This window comes from Salvelinus fontinalis, chromosome 37, assembly GCF_029448725.1.
Source record: "Salvelinus fontinalis isolate EN_2023a chromosome 37, ASM2944872v1, whole genome shotgun sequence".
NCBI lineage: Eukaryota > Metazoa > Chordata > Actinopteri > Salmoniformes > Salmonidae > Salvelinus > Salvelinus fontinalis.
The window spans coordinates 21,901,462-21,927,366 of NC_074701.1; the positions used below are offsets into that span (position 1 = coordinate 21,901,462).

Here is a 25,905-nt window from a genome sequence, read left to right on the forward strand (position 1 = left end):
AATACCAGTGTCCTTTTATGGTAACTATCAGTGAAGAAGCTGATGGCATCCACATACCAAATGCATGTGAAGAACCACTTAAAAACTCCTACCATACTTTTTTTTCTGACATTAAATAGCCGATTCGGCGCAAACACAGATTTCTCAGCAATGCATCATTCAAGCCTGTGAATCATTCATCATTCAAAAGCTGAAGAGCACAATGCGTTTTCTGTGATAATTGCAGATTAAGAGGTGTATCCCGGAGTGAGTCACGCAGGGTGGGTGGTTGTTTCTGGAGGGTGTGGTGGGTGGAGACTGGTACCCACACGACGAGAGCAGGGTGGCAGCCAACCAACCCCTCAGGACAGCAGAGGAGAAGACTTGTGACTGCCGGGATCCTGGGCAGCCTTCCTAATGAAACATCCTCATTTGTTCCATCCTCCCCCTCACAGCAATAAGGAATCAATGAAAAGGCATTTGCACATGCTCCATCTTGTTATATTGGACTCAATGGACATTGGTAGAACACACAATTCAATGAGCCTTTGTTATCTAATTTTTCTTTTCCTATTCTCAATCATCAACAAAGCAAAGCTATCTAGATTATGGAACGTTATACACACAGTAAGCCAATTTATAAGACACTGTAGGGAAACAACTTCACTATCATAAATCGGCACCCTTCAATTCAACTGCAAGTTTCTGCAACTTTGAAATCAGTATTAAAGTAGGTCTTGTTCAGGCTTGGGAGGTTAGTGTGTCTCTGTGTGTGTGTGTGTGTGTGTGTGTGTGTGTGTGTGTGTGTGTGTGTGTGTGTGTGTGTGTGTGTGTGTGTGTGTGTGTGTGTGTGTGTGTGTGTGTGTGTGTGTGTGTGTGTGTGGTGTGTGTGGTGTGTGTGTGTGTGTGTGTGTGTGTGTGTGTGTGTGTGTGTGTGTGTGTGTGCCTGCGTGTGTGTGTGCGTGCGTGCGTGCATGCGTGTGAAATGTATATAAGTCTGAAAAAGTTCATTTAGAATTATAAAGTAAAATAGGGAGAATGTCAGTCTAAAGAAGAGAAAAACTATCCAAAAGCAGATTTTTGGTTTGCTTTTTAACAGTTAAAGGCTCTAGAATATCTAGACACTACTCAACCTCCTATCTCCGAGTATGCACATGTTTTGAGTGTGATTGAAAAGTTAATTGGTCATTCCCGAGGGCACTGTTTCTTTCAAGCCGTGCTGGGTAGCCTACCGGTTACCTGCCAAGCAACGGTGATGGGTGTGGTTGGATTGGGACAAAAGCCCATTGCCCTGTTATGACTTGCCTGAGAAAGTTGAGAGAAAATAAAAAAAGAGGCAGGTATAAGGACAAACCACTTCACTACCCTGCAACAGTAACATCAACAACATTCACTACCTGACGGATATCAGTTGGACTATCTTAGTGGATTTTATTTATCTTCTTCAGAAGTTGACTGAAGATTCTCCTATTGACACGCACTAAAGGTATGCCACGGGTCCACTTGATGATGATCAATATTTTTGTTGTTTGACTGTTTGATGAACTTGCAGGTTTTAAAAGCGCATATTGCACTGATAATTCAGAAATACTTTTAGGGAGAAAAATGTTGATTTAGCTGTTGATTGTTGCTGTAGATTACTGTAAGGTAGGTGGTAGGCTAGTTAGTTCCCCAAGACACAAAGACAGCAGGTTAATTATGGTTGTGTGGCTTTAGGCGTCACTAACTTTAAATACCTTGACATTAGGACACCTATAATTTTAGAGATTGGTGTATCACTTTCTTCTGTAGGACTATTTTGTCTGTTGTCTAGTTCCTTGGTTGAGACACTATGTAAAGGTACACGTCCACTTCATGATGATCAATGTTTTTGTTGTTTGACAGCACCTGCAGGTTTTCTAAATTCTGGGTTTGCTGTATTTTTATTGTTGCAACTACATTTATGGGAGGCATAGGACCTTTTCTTTTGAAGAAATTGAAGAGCAAAAAAATTGTGACAGACTCGCTTAAACAAATACTTTTTTTATTTTATTTTTTATTTTATTTTATTTTTTTACATGGGCTAAGCCTTTTTATCTCACGGACATAGGCTAATAATAAGCAGTCATACAGAATGAATGTTCTTGCTTTAACAGTCTAACAGGGATGTAGCTACGTTATTCAATGACAAAAAACTTGTTCTGAGAGGTGCAGTTTGTGCAGTGTTTATGTCCTGTCTTAGAATGATAGCAGGTATTCTAGTCCCTGTTTTAGCACGTTCAGTTTTGACCATGGAAATTGGAGTTGAGCGTGCGGACACAGAAACTGAAGCTACGTGTACAGTAGACTAACCTAATGAAATGGAAATGATATTAAATCATCGTAGGTCTATAGATTGGGGTCTGAAACTGATTTTGAAAATGCCCAAAGTCTCCATGCATTCTATAGATCTGGGTGTGGTATAGAGACGAGCCAGAGTAAGAAAGGATGATCCTTTGTGTCCTCAGAACAGTACAATGCACCAGGGTTTTTTGTTCTTTGGTTACCATGCGATCTTCAAAGAAGACTGCAAAGTTATTTTACCCCAGGCCTCAGGCCCATTCAAAAGCTGCTTGCTCAGGCGTACATAATCTCCTTTGGAAATTGAGGGCTTTTCCTGGGGTAGGCTAAATAGTTATGCTATTCAATTTCATGCACTGACTGTAAATGTGTAAATGCCTCTAACACACACGGCAACAACAAAAAAATTGTAGAAGCTCAAAAAGCTTAATGAATCTGCTTGTAAATCACCAAACTAGGCTACTCCCTACAATAATTATGGATGATCTCTGTGTAACATGTAATGCCTGCACAAGAAGGCCGATCTGAAAATCCAGGTCCTCTACAATGTAGTGACCTTAACCCAACACCTACTGTAGCAACCTCGTCAAGAGGTTTGGCTCTCTTGGTGAAACAGTCGCTGGACCCGGGTTTGAGGCCCAGTCAGGACTATCCCTGATTTCGCTTTAATACCTTATGATTTGTCAGAGTAGGCCTGTGAACCGTTTGTGTGATTCTAATTTATATTGTAGGAATGATAATGCTGTGCTGTGCATGTTAACTAAACTAAGAGGAAACTTTAAATAGGCCAATTTTCAGTATCTACTGTAAAATGATAAGTTGCAGTTGCAAGCTGATAACTCTTTGAAAAGCAAAACAAATGTTATCAGTCTGTGTTTAATCTGCACTTAATACTCTGGTAAACTATCAATGATGTTGTTATTTGAGATCAATTGAGGTTATCTAGTTTGTAATGAGCTGTATCTATAAGTGCTTTCATGAAAGGAGTGACCGCGGGAGGTGATTTTCTGCCCTCAGGAATATAAAAATGAAATGAAGGAGTACAGTACGTGTTCAGACATATATTTGGATGTGTGCTGTATTTCTGAGAGTGTTACTGGTTTAAGAAATGAAGCTGTTTATTCTCATTGTTAACCTTTAATTTTAGCAAAAAACTACAATGGTAACCCAAAAAATTCTAGACCACACAACTAAAAGCTTTTTAGTTCAGTTATTGAAGTCAGTTAATACACTAATGCTATTGACATATTATTTTCCCTAAATGTGGTCTCACTTCAACAGATAACATGGGATGGATGATCTAACAACAAGAAAGAGAAACCACTCAGGAGGAAGCTCCGGGGGAAAGGGTGAGAATTGCCTAATTCTAATGTATACCTTGTTGAGATATTTATTATTACGTCTATTGTATAGTAGAGATCTATGATCGTCACCAACTGCTAGTCATGTGATTTACTGTGTTCCCAGTTGCATATCCATTTCCATTCCTGTCTGAATAAGCCCTTCTAATTCCACCTTTAATACACAGATGTGAAATGTCTGGATGAAAGCAATTATCTCCAGTCAGCCTATTAGTGGGCTGGGTGAAGTCATCATCACTATGTTCCTTGCACCTATTTGGTAGATCCTGAACACAGAGGGGGTTGTTGCTAGGGGAAGGGTGTAGGCCAGGGAGGTGTAGTGGAATGTTTTTGTTTGAATTGATTGAATTGGACAGTCGATATTGTAGATACAGGGTGCCACCCAGTGGCTTCTTAAAGTTATTGCAAATCCTCTGCTGAATCCCAAGTCGACCCTTTTCAAGTGTCTGTTTGTGACTGTAAAATGTGATAATCAAACACATATATAGGATCTTATAAATTCAATACACATTTGTATGTAATTTTCTTCTCTTTGTCTCCAGTTGTGACAGAAACTACAACCTCGACAAGTAGATTGGTATCTTTACCCCCAAGTAAGTTTTCTGTACTCTTCAATTCCCCTCAAAACTGTTAAATTGTTTGAGTAAAGGTATTGGTAATGCAGATTTTGTAATAGTTTGATTATCATTTCATACCACGTTTTGGTGAAAATTCTGAGAGTTGGACTGCTCTAACACATTGAAAGAACTGTTGAAGAATGTGGCCATGTATCTCTTTATCTACCAGAGGGTGGCAGTGGATCAAAAAGTAGTACCCACAGGACTATGTCCAGCAATGCTGGAGGCCTGTGGTTGGAAAAGAACGTTTTAACCCAGAACAGCAGTGGAACTAACTTTTCCTCATGTGAGAATAGATCTGTTAAAATTTGAATTTGTACATTTTTAATCTGGAACATGGACATTAGGCTATGACTGAAAATACTTAGGGGGATTAACCCATGTTCTCTGCCCCTCCCAGCTTCTGTGGGTGTCAATGCCGGAGGATCCAGCTCCTCATCAGGGTTCTACATGGGGGACTACTCTGAGGGTGGTGGAGATGGTGGAGGGGGAGGTGGTGGAGGGGGAGGTGGGGGAGGTGGGGGAGGTGGAGGAGGTGTTGGCAGTGGAGGTGGGGGTGGCTCAGGCTATGGAGGAGTGTATGGAGGAAGCCCCGGGTCAAAGGTAAAGAGCAGCTCGTCAGGGGGCTCTAGGAGGGCCCAGAGCTCTGCATTGCCTGGGGGTCTCTCCCCTGGCTTCCTGGAAAGGAAGAGTATGGCCAGTCGCTCAGGAGGCTACGACGGTAAGGGAGGGTCCAGCCAATCACACTTGTGTGTGTGTGTTTGTGTGTGTGTGTGTGTGTGTGTGTGTGTGTGTGTGTGTGTGTGTGTGTGTGTGTGTGTGTGTGTGTGTGTGTGTGTGTCTGAGAAGGCTGGTGGGAGGAGCTATAGGAGAGCAGGCTCATTGTAATGGCTGGAATAGAATCAATGGAATGACACCGAACACATAAAAGACATGGAAACAATGTGTTTGACTCCGTTCCATTGATTCCATTCAAGCCATTACAATGAGCCCGTTCTCCTATAGCTCCTCCAACCAGCCTCCTTTGATGTGTGTGTGTGTGTGTGTGTGTGTGTGTGTGTGTGCGTGCGTGCGTGCGTGCGTGCGTGCGTGCGTGCGTACGTACGTGCGTGCGTGTATGTGCAGCTTCTAAATGTGCGTCAATGTAAATGACTAATCTGTCTTGACCTGTTTTCATTCAGGAAGCTCAAGTGGCAACTCCTCCCCCGAGTTTACGCGGAAAGACTATGGTAACTGTTTTATATCAATACATTTTAGAATTATGTATAAGAGTATTTATTGTAGCTACATTGTGACTATAGAGATCATACTGACATTTCAATAAAATCCAATTTAGTCAAAATCTACGTATTATCAATATGTGTATTTCTTTTCAGCAGGGTCAGGTGCCACTAGAATAGGGAGGAGCCAGAGCAGAGGTATATCAATACTTCTATTTATTTATGCTTACTCACCTATATTCCTCCCTTACCCTGTCAGACTGATAATGACAAGGGGACTATAAAATACCAGTAAAAATAATAATGTGTTTGATATTCCAGAGAGTGAAATCAGAGCCAGACTGCAGAGTGCCTCTCCCAGTGCTGGCAGATGTGAGTTGATATGTCTTCAGGGAAATGGCTTCTAGACACAATTCATCAAATATATGTCATGCTGTTGTTTTTTAGCTATTTTGTGGCAATGAATAGCAGAATGGGGAGTTTTATTTTTATCTGACAGAGCTATTTGGACACCATTTTAGTTGATTCATTTTGATCTGGTGGATCGGTTGTGATGGGAGGTTACTATTTCAGTAATAGCAGTACTGACTCAGTTGACTTCCACACAGGGACTGAGCTGGATGATGTGAAGAGGCTGGTGAAGGGAGGACGCTCCAACAGTGTCAGCCCCACCCGCTCCTCCACCTCCTCCACCCTGCCTGTCCCCAGGAAGGCCACCGTCGAGGCCAAGATCGCCACTCAGGCCTCCCAGTCAGGTAGGCTACGCAGTTCACACACAGGCCAGATACACACACCTGCAGGATCAAGAGTCAGATGGTTAAATGATATTTATTTATGGTTTACCATACATTTATGGCTGGAGATGGTTTTTGCTGTTGCTGTCTCCTTACCTCCTCCTATTGGGACATATAAAAAGCCTCAATTTACAGACTCTTTCTTCCCTGGTCCCTCTAGTCTCTGGGCAGTATGAGACCACTACCCTGGACTCTGGCCTACCTTCTTCCTACTCCTGGACTAGCTCCACGCTGCCCATCTCCTCTGCCACTGGCAACAGCAGCAGCGCATACGGTTACCATAGCAACACAAACAACATGTCTCCAGGCTTGGGGTCTTCCCTGCTCAACACCACCTCACCCTCCTCCTTGTCAGGTGAGACAACAAATGAGAACACTGGGCAGCACTCTGGATGATGGACTGGGCAAGTTAGGGCAACCAAATTTGGATCCAGTTCAATTATATCCAATAAGACGGCAGATGCTGCCTTCAGAACAGCGCCCCCCACTTAGCAATATTGGGTACTACATACTGTATGTTTTTCATGATTCTTATTGGTTCGTCTGAACTCAGTAAATTGTTTTGGGTGTATATCTTCACCTCACAGTTAAGCAAGCGCTCTTCTAGTGCATTCTCTCATGTTTCAGAAAATGTAAAGCAAATGTTCTGTTTCAACATAAAGCCTCACAGCTTTGAGTATAATTCTGTGTGTTGTCTGTGACTGCTATAGTGTATGGATTCCAGAATAACTTGGCACCCACGTCCAGTAGTGTCCTCACCACCAGTGGAGTTAACGCACATTCAGGCACTTTGACAGGTATGATAGTAGAACCTCCTCATCCTACAGAGTATACATTTTAACAGACTTAGACACTCACGTAATCAACACTGTGTGTGTGTGTGTGTGTGTGTGTGTGTGTGTGTGTGTGTGTGTGTGTGTGTGTGTGTGTGTGTGTGTGTGTGTGTGTGTGTGTGTGTGTGTGTGTGTGTGTGTGTGTGTGTGTGTGTGTGTGTGTGTGTGTGTGCGCGCGCAAGCAGGATATGGGGTGCAGAAGAACATATCGAATGGTGGTGGTCTCGTCAGCACAGGAGTGTCAACCTCTGCAAGTAAGTCTGGAGTTTAGAGGATTGCTGAACTTAATGTATAGATTTCGTGATACTGAATTAGAGAACCATGTTTATGGCAACTTATGTTTTTAAAGGACTATTTGTTTTTCCCCAGTGTCCGCTTTGAGGTCTCACACTGATGACGCATACAGGAAAGACTTAAAGTACCTTGTGCTGCAGAAGGAGAATGTTCCAGTCAAGAGAGATACTGAGGTGCTAACCCTGACTAAAGACAGTGGAAAACACTTCACTAGCAGTGTTCGCAGTGTTGGGGGTAAGACAGCTCATTCAATATCGGAGTATTCACTGCTTTTTAATGTTGATGTGATATTAATTTATGTGTATATTATCACAGGTTCACTGTCTGGTGATTCTCTAAAGAAGGAGAAAATGGTGTCCAGCTACAGTGAGACTGCACCAGTCCTTCTGAAGTCAGAGCCCAATTCATACTGTAAGCACCATGTTTATATGTGCACACACACACACACACACACACACACACACACACACACACACACACACACACACACACACACACACACACACACACACACACACACACACACACACACACACACACACACACACACACACACACACACGCACCTGAAAACCCAACCCTAAACCAAACCCAAGCTCCTAACCCTAATCCTAAAACTAACTCTAGCTCTTAACTGTCAATTTAATTCTAACCCTAACACGAATTCTAACCTTAACCCTAAACCTCCTAGAAATGTAAAAACGTCCCCAGTTGGTCAAATTGTTTCTTTACTATTCTTGTAGGAAGTTCTGATCCCCACAAGTATAGCTAGTTAAAAACGTCCACACACACACAGTGCAGAGACTGCTGCTGATACATCACCATTTTATCCCTTAGATGGATCACCCCTAGTGTCAACAAAAGACAAAGCAACATATGCAGGTATTTGTGATTTAAATATATCAGTAGTTGGCCATTTGTATCTCACACTTCATCCATAACCCATCCATCATATTCTCTGTTCCCCCTCCCTGTCAGAGATCCAAAAAGAGGGGGACTACTACAGCAGCGGAGGACGAGGTGGGGGCTGCTGTGGGTGTGAGGACTCCTGCTGTTCCTGGTGGAAGTGGCTGCTAGGACTGCTCCTGCTCTCCCTGCTGCTCCTGGGCCTGCTCTTTGGACTCATTGCCCTGGGTCAGTCATGCTTAGGGACAAGAGTTTCCCCTGACCTTATGACCTACAGATGTAGGATCCTAATTTGACCAGTATGGTCATAGTAAAATAATCCTGCAGCAACAGGATTTGAACGTTTGGTTAGGCTATTAGCTGAACAAAAGTAGGCTACATTAAAAGTGCAATACTGTTACAGTTTTTTTCAATTGCTAACAAGCATCGGTCAATACTGCTGCCACTTTTTGAAAATAATTCTCACTCAGAAAACATACATTGTCACTCATAACACACTGACCTCAAAACACTAACAGGGAGCATTACATCAATGATGAACTTTTCTCTTTGAACTTTGAATGATTTGTCACATAAATCAGTATTTGATTATGGAATACGAATAGCATCATTTCACTTTATTGACTGTACTAAGGTATATGTGACAAGAATTAATCAGAAATGCAGCAATTTGTTTCAATAGCCTTTATTTTTCTATATCTTTGCACATAGTAATTTACTTATTCTATTATTCTTGAAATTCCAGGGCTGCAATAATAATTACAAACAAGAACAACATGTATAGTATAATCACTAATACTGTACAGTACTGTGAGGGTTCTACTTCTCATCAACATGTATAGTATAACACTCATACTGTACAGTACTGTGAGGGTTCTAGTTCTCATCAACATGTATAGTATAATCCCTCATACTGTACGGTACTGTGAGGGTTCTAGTTCTCATCAACATGTATAGTATAATCACTCATACTGTACAGTACTGTGGGGGTTCTAGTTCTCATCAACATGTATAGTATAATCACTCATACTGTACAGTACTGTGAGGGTTCTAGTTCTCATCAACATGTATAGTATAATCACTCATACTGTACAGTACTGTGAGGGTTCTAGTTATCATCAACAAGAATAGTGTAATCACTCATACTGTACAGTACTGTGAGGGTTCTAGTTCTCATCAACATGTATAGCATAATCACTCATACTGTACAGTACTGTGAGGGTTCTAGGTCTCATCAACATGTATAGTATAATCACTCATACTGTACAGTACTGTGAGGGTTCTAGTTCCCATCAACATGTATAGTATAACAATCATACTGTACAGTCCTGTGAGGGTTCTAGTTCTCATCAACATGTATAGTATAATCACTCATACTGTACAGTACTGTGAGGGTTCTAGTTATCATCAACATGTAGTACATAACACTCATACTGTACAGTACTGTGAGGGTTCTAGTTCTCATCAACATGTAGTACATACCACTCATACTGTACAGTACTGTGAGGGTTCTAGTTCTCATCAACATGTATAATATAATCACTCATACTGTACAGTACTGTGAGGGTTCTAGTTCTCATCAACATGTATAGCATAATCACTCATACTGTACAGTACTGTGAGGGTTCTAGGTCTCATCAACATGTATAGTATAATCACTCATACTGTACAGTACTGTGAGGGTTCTAGTTCCCATCAACATGTATAGTATAACAATCATACTGTACAGTCCTGTGAGGGTTCTAGTTCTCATCAACATGTATAGTATAATCACTCATACTGTACAGTACTGTGAGGGTTCTAGTTCTCATCAACATGTAGTACATAACACTCATACTGTACAGTACTGTGAGGGTTCTAGTTCTCATCAACATGTAGTACATAACACTCATACTGTACAGTACTGTGAGGGTTCTAGTTCTCATCAACATGTAGTACATAACACTCATACTGTACAGTACTGTGAGGGTTCTAGTTCTCATCAACATGTAGTACATAACACTCATACTGTACAGTACTGTGAGGGTTCTAGTTCTCATCAACATGTATAGTATAATCACTCATACTGTACAGTACTGTGAGGGTTCTAGTTCTCCCTCTCTCCTGCATTTGGTCACAAGTTCTCATCAACATCACATCTTATGTCTCCTCTGGCGATGCATCTTGGAAAGTATCTTCTGGAATGTCTAATCCAACCCTGGCAGTCTTCAGGAGAAGTGTCTACACATCCAGTAAGGACATGTGGTCATGTGGATGGTGGTCATAAACCTTCCACCTCCAAGCAGAGAAAAGCTCCTCTATGGGGTTCAGGAAGGGGGAGTATGGAGACAGGAATAGTACTGACATCCTGGGATGTGCAGCAAACCAATCTGTGACTGCAGCAGAGTGGTGGAATGCCACATTATCCCACACAACAACGAAGGTAGGGGAGTTTCTTGCCCCTCTCTCCTTCGCCGGCACAAGTCGATTATGCAGGTCATCCAGAAAATATATGAGCCTCTGTATCGTAGGGGCCAATGAGTGGTTTGTGTAAAAGCAAACCATCATTGGACAGTGCTGCACACATTGTGATGTTAGCGCCTCTCTGGCCTGGGACATCCGCGGTTTCTCTCTGTCCAATCACATTTCTTCCCCTGTGGCGTGTTTTTGCCAGGTTGAATCCAGCTTCATCCACAAAGATGAATGTATATGCAGTTTGCCTGGCTTCCATCTCCATTACTCTCTAAAATACAGTAAATCCACAGTTTTACAGTACTTGACATTGTGAATAGCTGTGTATCCTGTTTGGTTATTGAACCAACATCTTACCTGGATATATTGATACCGGAGTTCTTTCACAGGTTCAACGTTTCTCTCAAAGCGTACACTGTACAACTGCTTCATCCTTATTTTATGTTTCTCTGGGACTCTGGCAATTGTCGTTGTGCTGACCGTATTCACATTCTCAAAAATTATCTAGTCTGCCAGCACTCTGTCCCGAATTTCCCGCCGTTTTATTGTATTGTTGCCAATTACCATGTCAACAATGGAAATTTCCTGTCCATCTGATAATATTCTGCCTCTCCCTCCTGTGGGAGGCAACCATTGGATCCTACTGAAAAACACAAAACAATCAATATATTTCTAAATGTAAGTACATGTAAAAATGTGAACATACTGTATTGTACTGTAGTATGTAGTTTTATTATCATTGAAGGATGCACATCTCACCTTTTGCTTTGCCGGAAAATGTATACTATTGATGCAACTGTTGAATGCTGCTGATTTGGTTGCACCCTTAAACCGGCCTCTCTCAAAGAGAGACCATGGTTTACAACATGGTCAAAAATTGTGGCCCTTATCTCATCAGAGACCACCGCTCTTGGTCTTCCTCTCCTTTGTCCTCCACGTATTCTCCCTCTCCCTGTCACTCTTCTTTCCCCACCAACCTGTCTTCCTTGATCCATGTTTCCAAACAAAATTATTCTGAAGCCGTCCTCTTTTGTCTGTTTGGTAACGAGACTAAAAACAGGACACTTGGGTAGCTTTCAGCTAAAATTGCAATCAGCTGTGTTTGGAATGATCAACTATTCTGCTGAGATTTTCCATATGTTTATATGTTTACTGCAGAACTGCGCGACATTTGCCATCATTCTGTTTTGAATGTGTTTTTAACAGTTTTGGAAACAGTGTCAGCATTTGAAAACATGTGCTGGAAATATATAGTTTTGCAGGTGGTGGAGTATGAATGAGAAAAGAGTTCATGGATTTCGGAGAATGTGTTCTTTGAATGCATTTTGTGTGAAAGCAATGACAAATTATTCACAATTTGGTCCACATACACTTCTTTTTCACTTACTGTGTGAAGAGTTTTGACATTGTGACTTCAGTTTTGACCAATGCATATTAGCAATTGAAAAAAACTGTAATAAAACCGTGTGTTTGTGCTGGTTTTCAGTTCATTTATGTAAATCACGAAGCTCTCTGCAACAAAAGAGTGATTAAATTAAGATCCTACATCTGTATAATTAAGATGTAACTAGGACCAATGCACACAATATAGTCAAAACATGTAGAGATACCAAACATAGTGAACTTGTATACAATCATCTTTACCTCTAGAAACATTTCTCACACTCTGTGTCCCTCCACAGCGGAGGACGTGAGGAATCTGAAGTCTCGAGTGGCAGCTCTGGAGTCCACCTCCACCGCTGCTCACACCAGCCGCCTGTCAGCCTCCAATAACGACATCCACAACCCCCAGTCTGGCACCTACATGGACACTGGGGGCGCGGCCCGCTCCGACAACACCCTGAACCTGGATACCAGCCTGGGCATGGGGATGGGCACTGGCACTGGCACGGGCACTGGCATCGCCGGGCACACGGACAATGCTGGCCTCCAGAGGACCATCCAGCAACTACTGAGAGCTGAGATGCAGTCTCAGTCATTCAGAGGTATTGTACACACATGAACATGACTAGAACTCGAACATAAGAAATACATTCACCATTTATGGTATATGTACATTAAATATTTACTGAATTCACTGAGCATTCATTTTTTCCCCCTATTTGTGCTTATTTTGTTTCACAGCCCTTCTTACCTCTTCAATGAAAGGGGATAGAGGAGAGCCGGGAACTAAAGGTAAGATCACTTGTGAAAATATTGTCAGTATGTGTATTTTGTGAGTACAAACAATGGAGACAATTGTGTAATCCAAGGATATTCAAAGAATTATGTCTCTACACAGATACTTTAAGGAGTTATTCTGTCTCAATGCTCTTTCTGCTTTGTTTCATGTATTCTGTTTAATTTGCTTCAGGCGAAGCAGGGAATCATGGAACTAAAGGTTTGTTTTTTTTAAACTTATATAAAGAAATGTATTTATTGTACTTTAATTTGAAGTTTGCTGTCACCAAGTGTGTAAACTTTATTTTCTTTGTTTCAGGTGACAATGGTTTCCCAGGACTGCCAGGTAAGGACAATGGGTATAATGTGGAAGTTACCATTATGCTGATTCAGTACTAGTTTAATTGACAGTACAGTATGACTTTTAAGAATAACTTGGTACTTATGTCACACATTTTTGACCTCTCACCTTTGACTTCAGGTCCTCCAGGTGCCATTGGTCACCCAGGACACGAAGGACCCAAAGGACAAAAAGGAAGTCAAGGTACAATTACGTTAACCCTTTTTTAAATTATTACTTGTGTTGATTCGTTTTGTAACCAGCTTTTATCAAAAAGCTAATATGGACCCATTTAAACAAGTGGGTTACAAGTCAAACTATGTGTATGCATATGCATGTCTGTGTGTAGGTGACCATGGAGCTGAGGGGCAACAAGGGCTCAGAGGCCGAGAGGGGCCTGGAGGGCCCAGAGGGGAGCCAGGACCCTCAGGGTTTGGAGAGAAGGGGGATAAAGGTAGGTTGTGAATTTAGATTATCCTAATTTATATAGACTGCATACTTACATGGTCCATTTTCCAGGTACAAAATAGTTAAATGATCATCAATTTGGGTTTGTTCTCACAGGTTCTCCTGGTGAATCAGGATCTCTTGGTCCTGCTGGTTCAGTCGGCCCGGCTGGGCCCAAAGGTAGGGCTATGAGTGGGACTGTGTGTCTCAGAGAGGATCATGAACACAGTAGCGCTTCACTCTAGACCAGGGGTGTCAAACTCATTCCATGGAGGACCTACAGTAGGGTCTCTGAGTTTTTGCTTTTTTCTTTCATTTAAGACCTAGACAACTAGGTGATGGGAGTTCTTTAGTAATTAGTGACCTTAATTCATCAATCAAGTACAAGGGAGGAGCAAAAACCCACAGATACTCGGCCCTTCGTGGAATGAGTTTGATAGACTGTAAAATAAATATTGATTCAAAGTATATTTGTAATGAAACCAGCTGCAACAGGATTGCGAGTTGGCTCAACATCTGGGCATATAGATGAACCAACATACATTCTCAAGTTGAATTGTATGTTCACTCAACTTAAAATTTTAGGTTGAGTGAACATACAATTCAACTTGAGAATTTATTCAAACTCATTTGCATATTTCAAAATGCAAAATGTATGACAATACATTACATACACTGACTATACAAAACATTAAGAACACCTGCTCTTTCCATGACATAGATGACCAGTTGAATCCAGGTGAAAGCTATGATCCCTTATTGATGTCACTTGTTAAATCCACTTCAATCAGTGTAGATGAAGAGGAGGAGACAGGTTAAAGAAGGATTTTACAGCCTTGAGACAATTGAAACATAGAATGTGTATGTGTGCCATTCAGAGGGTGAATGGGCAAGAGACAAAATGCAAGGGGCTTTGAACGGGGTATGGTAGCAGTTGTCAGACGCACCGGTTTGTGCCAACTGCAACTATGCTGGGTTTTTCAGGCTCAACAGTTTCCCGTGTGTATCAAGAATGGTCCACCACCCAAAGGACATCCAACCAACTTAACACAACTGTGGAAAGCTTTTGAGTCAACATGGGCCAGCATCCCTGTGGAACGCTTTCAACACCTTGTAGAGTCCTTGCCCCGACGAATGGAGGCTGTTCTGAGGGCAAAAGGTGGGGTCGGTAGAGTGCAACTTAATATTAGGAAGGGGTTCCTAATGTTTGGTATAGTAAGTGTATATCATAAGGTCTTTCTTTGAGATCCTATCCACTGGGCACACTGGTTGAATCAACGTTGTTTCTACATCATTTCAATGAAATTACGTTGAACCAACGTGGAATAGACATTGAATTGACCCACCTAACCCAGTGGTCTGAAACTCTTTTACAGTCCACATCAAACCTGCAAGTCACATTATGTTGGCTTACAAAGTGATGGGTTATTCCTATTGGAATCCAGCCAGAGTGAGGATATCCAACAACTGGAGCTTTTAATCCCCCTCAACCTGCATTGAGAAGATTAATATAAACGGCAACTACTAACAGATTGGATTAGTTTAGAAAAATGTATGTATTTATGTTTGTGTAGCATAAGATTAATCAACCAATCAATGTACACACAAAAATACAGGTATTGAAACAAGCAATTCTGAAAACCAACCTGCAATAGAGTATGCTGGAAAATATGATAATGATGGGCGTGTTTTTTTGTGGTTTTGAGCAAAAATGAATGAGTAATTCCTGTAATTTGTTCAAATTCAGCTCACGTCGATCTTTGTTGATTAAACAAACTTTAACATATTAGCTAAAATGATTGTCCTTTTGATGTCCACTCAACTCACATAATAACGCTGATTAAGCCATTGGTCAAGAATGGCTTTTTTACAGCGTTGCCTTTCAAAGGCAAACATGAATTTGTAATTTTACTCAATCAGCTTTTTCATATTCAGCTCACTTCGAGCAGAGTTTGTTGAGTAAACAAACATTAGCTTGATTCTTGTCCTTTTGAAGCACAGGAGGTTGGTGCACCTTAATTGGGGAGAACGGGCTGGTGGTAATGACTGGAGCGGAATGGGTGGAATGGTTTCCAAAACATCAACCGCATGGTTTCCAGGTGTTTAATGCCATTCCATTTGCTCCATTCCAGCCATTATTATGAGCCGCTCTTCCCTCAGCAGCTTCCACTGTTTTTAAGTTTCCCTCAACTCACAGAATAACGCTGATTAAGCAATTGGTTAAGTTGGCTTTTTTACAGTATACTACCAATGTCAAACTGAGGGTGGCCATACAAAATTGTGCTTCTGAAGTGTATTTCAAAATGAAGGGTATTGCATACACTCTATCAGGTTTCTAATCTCCTTTCTAAATCTCTGTTCCAGGCTCAGGGGGTGCTCCGGGGACTCCTGGTACGCCAGGTCAGTCTCCTTCATTCACTTAGGGCTAAATCCTAACTTGAGATATAAACTCTGAGTAGCCTACATGAAAGTTTGAATTAAGTGTGCATTAGCCTTTTGGAATTATTCCACAGCACATTCAGTGAAAGGTTAAAACCTTGTTCTGTGTATATGCTTCTAGGCCAACCAGGATCTCAAGGCTTCCGTGGAGAATCAGGACTACCTGGTCCGAAGGGTACAGTATGTCCTTACATTATGTGGGGCTAATTGATCCAGTGATCATTGATTGAATTAATGAATACGAATATTGAACTGTTCAATAATGCATTTTCTCTGCTACAGGGGAGAGGGGTCCTGCTGGATTTCAGGGAATCAAAGGTATGTCTTAGGAATTATGTGTTAACATAGAGACACAATCTATTGTGCTGTTTTACTTTGGCAGGGGAAAACATTGATCTATCCATGACCGCTAAGCAGTGTAGGCTAGTGGGAGGAGCTATAGGTGGACGGGCTCATTGTAATGGCTGGAATGGAATAAATTAAACAAATGTCAAATGCATCAATCAAATTTTCAATCAATCAAATGTATTTATAAAACCCTTTTTACATCAGCCGATGTCACGAAGTGCTATACAGAAACCCAGCATAAAACCCCAAACATCAAGCAATGCTGATCATTCAAAGTTAGAGACAGCCATTGCAGTAGAGAGAGAGTTGAAAACAGCAGGACCGGGACAAGCACGTCTGGTGAACAGGTCAGGGTTCCATAGCCGCAGGCAGAACAGTTGAAACTGGTGCAGAAGCACGACCAGGTGGACTGGGGACAGCAAGGAGTCATCAGGCCAGGTAGTCCTGAGGCATGGTCCTAGGGCTCAGGTCCTCAGAGAGAAGAGAAAGAGAAAGAGAAAGAGAAAGAGAGAGAGAAAGAGAGAGAGAATTAGAGGGAGCATACTTAAATTCACACAGTACACCGGATAAGACAGGAGAAATACTCCAGATATAACAGACTGACCCTAGCCCCCGACACAAACTATTGCGGCATAATTACTGGAGGCTGAGACAGGATGGGTCGGGAGACACTCTGGCCCCGTCCGACAATACCCCCGGACAAGGCCAACCAGGCAGGATATAACCCCACCCAATTTTCCAAAGCACAGCCCCCACACCACTAGAGGGATATTTTCAACCACCAACTTACTACCCTGAGACAAGGCCGAGAATAGCCCACAAAGATCTCCCCCACGGCACAAACCCGAGGGGGGGCCAACCCGGACAGGAAGATCACGTCAGAGACTCAACCCACTCAAGTGATGCACCCCTCCTAGGGACGGCATGGAAGAGCACCAGTAAGCCAGTGACTCAGCCCCCGTGATAGGGTTAGAGACAGAGAATCCCAGTGGAGAGAGGGGAACTGGCCAGGCAGAGACAGCAAGTATGGTTCGTTGCTCCAGTGCCTTTCCGTTCACCTTCACACCCCTTGGCCAGACTACACTCAATCATTGGACCTACTGAAGAGATGAGTCTTCAATAAAAACTTAAAGGTCATCAAACATATGGAAACCACATGTTTGACTCCATTCCATTCACTCCATTTCAGCCATTACAATGAGCCTGTCCTCATATAGCTCCTCCCACCAGCCTCCACTGCCACTAAGAGATAGTCAGTAACATGCCTGTGTATTTTCCATATGATATACAGTAGCTAAGTAGTAACCTTTATTTTTTTATAATAGGTGACCATGGTGAGAAAGGACCTCGTGGTGCCGCAGGTGCGTAGCTGGCGTGATATAGATATACGAAAAGCACTTTCATCCCAAGCAACATATTCAGGATTTAAATTACCCATGATGCAGCATGTGGCATTGACAGTACTGTATTCCAATCAACTGAGTTTTCCCTCAGGTGACCCAGGACTATCAGGCTTGCCAGGACCAGCCGGAGAGAAAGGACCCAAAGGATCTGCAGGTGAGTGGCTGGCTGCGCTTTGAATCTCTACCATTCTCCCCAAACTCATTCTAGAGCTTAACGTGGTTTAATACATTTATTTAATTCTTAAACAGGAACTCCTGGAATTGATGGTGACAAAGGCCAAAGAGGTAGAGGGAATAATATGTTCTATGTAAAAAGACAGGAAATAATACGTCAAGTGTTATGTACAATAGGCCTATATAATGATGATGTCATCCTCAGGTGATCACGGTCCTACTGGGTTACCAGGGATCAGAGGTCCATCTGGGCCTGCAGGGGACTCAGGCCTACCAGGTAAGCTACTGTGTCACGCTCAATATTCCCTGAACACCTCTCTTATTTACATTCCTGTTCATCCTGACTTGGCTTTTCTACAGAAAATGATCACATTGTATCCACTTGAAAGAGAAGATTGAAATGTATCTTAACTGATCTTTCTCCCTATAGGAACACCTGGGCTTCAAGGGCCACCAGGTATGTTGTTGCAGTTGGGATTTAGTGTAGTAACAGAATTATGACGACAAGCTCAAGTGAAGTCTTTTCATCACTCTTGTCATCAGTTTTCATCTAAAGTGTTCTTCCCACTGTAGGAATACCAGGGAACCCTGGACAACCAGGAGCCAAGGGTAAAACAGCTGACTCCTATAGGTTGTTTTTAGAAAATGGAGGGCTCTAAACTTTGATATTGTGATGACTGTGTAACTTTCTTTTAGGTCAGGCAGGAGAACCAGGAAGAATCATCAATGCAGGTAACCGGTTGACTATTGCATAACAGCGGTGATGTGTTTACAGTAGCTATACATCTGTATGACTGTCAGTGTGTACCTAAAACTGCTTGTGGTGATTCCTCAGGGGGATCCAGTTCTGTGGCCATCCCCGGCCCCCCAGGAAGCCCCGGACCACCCGGTCAAGCCGGACCCCCAGGGTTATCAGGTCAGACATAGACCTCCTGTTTAGCTTTGTAGCACTGTGGTTTGTCACAACCCCAACATAACAAAGTTGTAATAGTGATACCATGTAGTTTCTACGGTACGTAGTTTAATTAGCTGTAAACCTATGTTGTTTTGGTCAATATGAATGACATGTATAACACAACAGTGTTTTATAATACAACTTTTCAATCTCCTCAGGCCCCATTGGCCCTGCTGGTCTTCCTGGCCAGTCTGGTAAGTCAGATAATCTATGGATCTGTGGATAGCTAAACTATTGGTCTTATACATGCTATCTCTTTTCTGGCCAAGAGTCCTGGACATACTGTATGCATGCTTATTTCCCCAGGTCCTAAAGGTGAGAGAGGGCTGAAGGGTGAGATGGGTATTCAGGGACTCCAGGGAGAGGCAGGTATCTCAGTGAAAACCAGTGAAACCGTCAGCTCATCCAGAGCTGAGAGTGAGTACTCATTACAATGATGCTTATAATTTAATTAAAGGATAAGTTCATATTTTTTCAACCAAATCAACATTTTTGATGTAAATGGAATGTTATAGAAGACACTGTGGACTCGAGCAATGCTTGCCTTATTGCCCAAGCATGCACACATTGAAAAGTATCACTCAAGTCCAACACAGTGAAACATAACGTTGCGGATAAAACCGTCAGATGCTTGTGTAACCTCATGGTTCTTCTTGATGTCCTCATCCAGGACAGTTCAGTGCTGCTGCACAAGCAGGTCCCCCTGGTCCCCCTGGACCCCCTGGAGCCCCTGGACGTGCAGGTGACTCAAGATCAGGACTCCCAGGACCAGCTGGTCCCCCAGGAGAGCCAGGTAAGCCTGTGAGAAGTGTGTCCATGTTAAGAATGAAAATCAACAATACACAAGTTACTGATGTATTTTTTTATTTGATTTGGCTAAATGTTGAGTCTTGATGTCATCGTATGATTTTCCTGGTGCTTCTGCCTCTCAGGATATGGCAGACCTGGTCCTAGAGGAGAGAAAGGAGAGTCAGGAAGCTTTGTACCCAATTCAGGTGTGTAACAACATGACTTACATGACCAAACCCATAACGCAATCGAGTTAAAGAAGTGACCCAAGATTTCTGTAGAGCTTTTTTTGGCTGCATTGTAATGCTGTGCTTGTCACTATAATTCTTTCAGGAACATTCTTCTCTGGACCCCCTGGACCTCCCGGGCCATCTGGGCCCAAAGGATCACCTGGTAAGCCTTTCAGACACCTTTCACCTGCCTGTCAGAGGCATTACAGATGCATACTGACAGCATACTCTAAACTGGCTCTGTTTATCATCACAAACGTAATCTCCTAGTCCTATGATCTTCATCTAAAAGTATTTAAAAATATTCTTACTTCAGGTACACCAGGACCAAGAGGATACCAAGGTACGTGGTCTGTCCCCCTACAATCTAAAAAGCTACATTTGGTGGAAATCAATTCATATAACAGAATGAACTACTTATCTAGATCCACATTGGTTGTTCCCATTGGAAATGCTAATCCTCTGTCCTTCATCCCTGTGTCCCATGTTCCCTTGTAGGAGATTCAGGCCAGCCTGGTCTACCAGGGAGCCCAGGAAGACCAGGAGGAGGCTCTGAAAGAGGTGAGCTTATCTTGGTCCAACTCAAGGCTAAGCCAACAGCGATTGAAAAAAAAACACTACCAACTCTGATACAGGAGGTTATTGACCCAGTAATGAGAATTTATTGTGGCCCACCATAGTCTACCACTGGTCTAGTGGTTCTCAAACCTCTCATCTGGGACCCACAGACTAGCTCATCTCTAAATTAGCTCACCTAATTCACCTAGTCATGGGCTTGATGAAAAGTGGACAAGTTGAATCAGGGGGTGCTAGCTCTGGAATAGATCAAATACATGGAACGGCTGGGGGGCCCAGAGGAGAGGTTTGATAACCACTGCTATAGACCATAGTCTAACGGGCAGAAGTCTAGAAGTATGTATAGTAGAACAAAACATTTCTGATGAATTGCTTTGCTCTTTTGTTCCACACAGCATTACCATACGGTGGAACACATGGGCCACCTGGGCCCCCAGGGACTCCAGGGGTTCCTGGACCAGAGGGACGGAAAGGTAAACTACCAACACTTGGGAATCGGAATTAGGAACAAATACACTGAGCTTCTGAAGGTTGTGGTACCTGTAAAAGTAGCAGGTCTAGACTCAGTCTTTGAAATAACTAGTTGTCTTATTCTCCACATTTCCAAGGCGAACCTGGAATTCCCGGTTCTCCTGGTCTTCCTGGCTCTGCAAGAGGTAAACACTCATCTTTGACCTGCTGTCAAAATTCCACCCACAACATTAGACAAACTTAGATCATCAAGACATACTTAACAACAATTTTTGAAGCAATGTGCACAACTTTAAATAGCTGACCATAGCATGAATGCAGATACTTATCATTAAATAAAGACTATTGTATCTAATTATCTAATTTCTGACAGGCACTGTGGCGGCCAGCCCAGGGTTCCCAGGTCCTCCTGGTCCACCGGGTCCTCCTGGACACCCAGGCATTCCAGGCATAGCCTCCGCTCCTCCTGATCTGCGCCAGTATGTCAACGACTATCTCCGAAGTAAGAGTCTTCTTCTAAGGCGCATTGAACACTAAGTCATGAAGTAATAATTCCCATATGAAATATAGTGACAGAGCTGCCTTATACTCTACTTAGATTAACCTGTGCTGGTTGTCCTTTGCAGTTAATGCTAGGAGTATGTCCTCTGGTCTTCCCGGCCCCCGTGGCCTCCCTGGACCCCCAGGAGCCCCTGGATCCTCTGGATCCTCTGGATCCTCTAGTTCTGTGGAGGACATATCTTCTCGTGTCATCGCTTATCTGCAGCGTAAGTTCATTTCCTGTCCAATTTTGTAGTTCTGTGGAAGAGTGGAAGCAGCCTAATGATTGTACTGTCTTGTTTCAGGTTCAGGATCAGGCTTTGGCGGTGGTGCTCACGGTCCTCCAGGCCCCCCAGGACCTCCTGGGTCTGGCTCTGGTTCTGCCTCAATGTCTGTCAACGACCTCATTGTCATGCTACAGAGTGAGTACTTACATGGTCATTCAGCAGACTCTTATCCATAGCAACTTACTGTTGATAGTTATGACTGAAAACACAATATATAATGTATACTATGTAATTTCTACTTCGTAACTACTGTGAAAAAAAGTGCCATGTATGTAATATGTGTCTAGAATGTACAAAAAGAAAAACCTGTAAAAACTAAGTTTGGGCCAATAAAAAAACTTACAAATACTTACAATTGACTGATTGACTGATTGGTTCAGGGGATGACGTACGGCGATACGTAATGGGCCCACCCGGACCTCCAGGCCCAGCAGGACCAGCAGCCAGAGGAGGCAGTACGACAAACTACGACCCACAGGAAGTGGCTACCTACGTCTTCAGAATCATGAACGGTAAGTAGGGGCTACTGGAGCAAAACACACGCACAGGATGGGTAACATGAATGTCTTTGGGTTTCTTATGGACCAGGCTTCAATCTCTCACCTTGTGGATGGTGTTTTTTAAATTATTATTATAGAGCGCGGGATCGGTGGTGGGCAGCCTGGACCTCCGGGTGCAACCGGGGCTCCAGGGCTACCTGGCTCCTCCAGCGGTGTTAGTGACATCTCCGCACTCCTGCAAAGTAAGACCTCACCCTCTGGGGTTTACAGAGGTATCTTGTGTTTATGATCATCTAAACACGTTTGATTTACTGTTTACTCTTTGTCTTCTTCCTACTTTCCCGCTTTCTAAGATTCACAATTCCGTGCGATGATTGGACGCTCTGCTGGAGCCCCTGGTCCTCCTGGTACTCCAGGTATCCCGGGACCACCAGGCCCCTCTGGTACCCCAGGAGGGTCATCTTACAGGAGCTCAGCCTCAGGGGGTTTAAGGATAGAGGACGTCCAGCATTACCTCCAAAGTGAGTCTGGTTCAGTTAAGAGGTTCTCCATCCTTCTGCTCTCAGTAGACAAAGACCATGAAGGTTTGACATCTGTCTCTGTCTCATCTCAGGTTCTGGGTACAGTGGTCCTCCAGGCCCACCCGGCCCCCCAGGACCTCAGGGGCCCCCAGGGAACTCTCATGGAGTAGTCTCCTATGGAGATAGTAGAAACATCGGAAACTACCAGCGAGAAAGCATCCGCACAGAACTCCAGGCGTACCTCAGCAGTGTGTTGACCTCTTCCCTATCCATTGGTATAGACATTAACCTGACACTCTACATCACATTAACTATTGTTGTGTTATTTCCCAGGTGACAGTATACGGCACTCCTTCATTGGCCCACCAGGTCCTCCTGGGTCTCAGGGTCCCCGTGGTCACAAAGGAGACCCTGGAGAACCTGGTGGGGTTCAGACTAACCGTCAGAGTTATGCCCAGAGTGACCCACGTTACTCTTCTGACCTTGAGCAGCGCCAGAGTGACATTGGGAGATTGACAGAGCCACTAGACTACTCCAACGTTGCCTTGAGAGTGACAGACTACATCAAGAGTGAGTGAATGACTAGCAATAGTGTGTCTCTGTAACTGTGTGCTTCTACAGTATAAGTGCTGAGACTTGATTGGGTTTGAGGCTTTGATTGACTTGGCACTGTGGCTTAGACGGTGCTGTGACCTTTTAGGTACAAACAGAGTATATAAACAGTCTATCCTCTCCTACTCCAGACCAGGGCTTACTGCAGGACTTCCTGTCTGAGGGTCACCAGCGAGGAGGCTCCTGGGAGACCCAAGGCCTCCCAGGACCCCCTGGGCCTCCTGGACCTCCCGGGTATAGCCGTGTCATTGGGGCTTACGGCAACGTGACTGCTGACCTCATGGACTTCTTTAGAAGTAAGATTTGGGGCAAATTCAAATTTTTTTCTAAATACTAAACTAGTCCACAGTTGTGAATTGAATTGTGGTACCCAGAAGAATTGCTAAGCAAATGTTTGCTGAAAAGCTTTGTGGCCTTGCCTCCTGTCCTCTGACATGGCGTGTACTCTCTGCTCTAGCCCACGGCACCATTGTTGGCCCCCCAGGGAATACTGGACCGAAAGGAGACAGGGGGTACCTCGGACCCAAAGGAGACAGAGGTACGGTAGTCATATACAGGGTCATACTGTTGAATTACATTTCCAGCAGGGATTGACACTAGGACATTACAGGAGTATGGTATTTCTATCTGCAGGCGAGATGGGTCGCCCAGGCCCTCCAGGACTGCAGGGGTTACATGGTCAGGATGGATACAGAGGAGAGAAGGGAGAGAAAGGTAAACATCTCACTTTGCTTGCACCATTTGGGATTTTTGTGAAACAAAATCACGTGCAGCTCAGCAACTGTTTTTCATTCCGTTGTTTTCTTTCCAGGTGCAGGTGAAGTTAGGGTTGGTCGTCGGCGTCGGAGCATCGGTGTCTAAGGTGTTTTAAGCTTAACCAAATCTATCAGATAAAGCTTTAGTTCTATTCAGCTCTTCTGTCCTGTGCATAGTCAAAATCATACATTACGTTAGAATATGCCTGCTTGCCTATTCAATTACAGTTTCTTTTTTGAGTGTGAATACAATGGATGAAATGGAAATGTTACAATGGCAGTAAAGCAGAGGTCTCCGACAGGTACTATAGATCGCAAGCTAGCAGTAGCTCGCAGCCCACCTATGAGTAGGTCGCCAAGTAATTCTGAAAGTACATGGATTTTTTTGAGGTGTTCCATTGCAAACTGTCATAAACATAAAGCTCCTGGAAACCATCCAATCAAAGCCACCTTGGCATTATCCCACCCCATGTTAGCCACTATTGGCTTAAAAGCCAAATATAACAAAATATCTGGGAATTAATTTCAAGCAATATTGCACTTCTGTCTGTATGGTTCACAAATGTGTCTATCACTCTGTGTGTAACCTGTTAGTGATGCTAGTAATGATAACCGTCTTGTGGATACACAGAGACTTTCCCCAAAAACCTTCTGCCTACCTGACACAAATATATAATGATTATTTGTATCAATTGGGTGGCCTTTTTTTTTTTTACTCTGCCAGGACGTGCTGCAGAAGTAGGCCTAACATAAACATTGATAGACTCAGACATTCCTCTCTTTCTAAATGCGCAATTAAAGGGGAATTACACTCAAAAATCTAAATGTATGTTTTTTTTCCAGACCTCAAAATTGTCTGATGTGATTTAAGCATTGACATGTACTCAGAACATCAATTTTTGTTATTTTTCTATGAATAATTGTAATATTAAGAGTAAAAAACATAATACAAAAATACAGTAATTTTATGGGGCCCCTTAGAGTTGTTTATTAACCATTATTTACAAGAGAACACATATTGTACAACAAGGACCCGGGGAAGAGAGGTGAAGAGAAGAATGTGCCTATTTGAAAGTAAAAAATAGTTTTGAAGTACAGTAGCTTTCATGCTAGAAAAGGTTGGAGACCCCTGCACTAAAGAATGTGTTTAACAGTCTGAAGTAGTGTGATACATTGGCTGCTGGTCATGGTTGTGGTTGCACTCTTTGATATTCTAGTATGTGGGTGTATCGTGTTTAACTTTCTTAATAAAGCTCTAGTTCTTTTTCTCAAGGGAACTCATGGGAAAATGTACTTTTCAAAAAGATAATGATAGTTATGGATCTTAGCTTTTATTGATAACATTAAAGTAATTTTCACCCAAAACTTTTGAGTGTTACTTTGGCACTTTTGAACCACTCAAAACAACAATTGTCATTTATTCTTTATTTTCATTAAAACTTCAGAAAACTTAATTTTCAATAAATGTTTAATCCTTGTCAAGCCATGTATTGAAAATTATTGGAATGTATTTTGTGTGGAGAAAAGAAAACTGCACTGAAATGGACTCTTGTCATGTTGATGTTGACCAGCTTTTTGTACCTT

The 25,905-nt window shown here is 42.8% G+C and overlaps 1 protein-coding gene across 2 annotated transcripts; it reads left to right on the forward strand.

The window, feature by feature from the left end:
- Positions 1 to 1,351: 1,351 nt before the first annotated feature.
- Positions 1,352 to 25,798, forward strand: col17a1b (collagen, type XVII, alpha 1b). 2 transcript variants are annotated; one of them, XM_055902413.1, is made up of 55 exons: positions 1,352 to 1,465; positions 3,580 to 3,647; positions 4,202 to 4,252; positions 4,446 to 4,562; positions 4,677 to 4,997; positions 5,458 to 5,505; positions 5,653 to 5,694; positions 5,818 to 5,868; positions 6,105 to 6,251; positions 6,451 to 6,645; positions 7,001 to 7,087; positions 7,306 to 7,377; positions 7,493 to 7,651; positions 7,733 to 7,828; positions 8,255 to 8,299; positions 8,396 to 8,551; positions 12,457 to 12,759; positions 12,899 to 12,949; positions 13,128 to 13,154; positions 13,254 to 13,280; positions 13,416 to 13,478; positions 13,624 to 13,728; positions 13,839 to 13,901; positions 16,086 to 16,121; positions 16,282 to 16,335; positions 16,443 to 16,478; positions 17,834 to 17,869; positions 18,003 to 18,065; positions 18,161 to 18,196; positions 18,291 to 18,362; positions 18,516 to 18,542; positions 18,659 to 18,694; positions 18,782 to 18,817; positions 18,921 to 19,001; positions 19,199 to 19,234; positions 19,347 to 19,457; positions 19,711 to 19,833; positions 19,973 to 20,035; positions 20,163 to 20,222; positions 20,376 to 20,402; positions 20,558 to 20,620; positions 21,031 to 21,108; positions 21,244 to 21,291; positions 21,480 to 21,608; positions 21,733 to 21,873; positions 21,952 to 22,068; positions 22,314 to 22,445; positions 22,571 to 22,675; positions 22,787 to 22,954; positions 23,047 to 23,202; positions 23,288 to 23,524; positions 23,698 to 23,862; positions 24,024 to 24,104; positions 24,200 to 24,280; positions 24,378 to 25,798. In XM_055902413.1, the coding sequence occupies exons 2-55, from the start codon at positions 3,590 to 3,592 to the stop codon at positions 24,425 to 24,427; spliced, it is 4,968 nt and encodes a 1,655-aa protein (XP_055758388.1). In that variant the 5' UTR covers positions 1,352 to 1,465; positions 3,580 to 3,589; the 3' UTR covers positions 24,428 to 25,798. The 2 variants fall into 2 exon arrangements, with proteins under 2 accessions (XP_055758388.1, XP_055758390.1); XM_055902415.1 differs by having other exon boundaries at positions 7,309 to 7,377.
- Positions 25,799 to 25,905: the final 107 nt, after the last annotated feature.

Coding starts and splice junctions, on each gene's coding strand:
- col17a1b (XM_055902413.1), top strand. CDS start 3,590: ATGGATGATCTAACAACAAGAAAGAGAAACCACTCAGGAGGAAGCTCC. Junction 22,069..22,313: donor CCTCATTGTCATGCTACAGA/GTGAGTACTTAC, acceptor TGATTGGTTCAG/GGGATGACGTACGGCGATAC. Junction 22,955..23,046: donor CGTCCAGCATTACCTCCAAA/GTGAGTCTGGTT, acceptor GTCTCATCTCAG/GTTCTGGGTACAGTGGTCCT.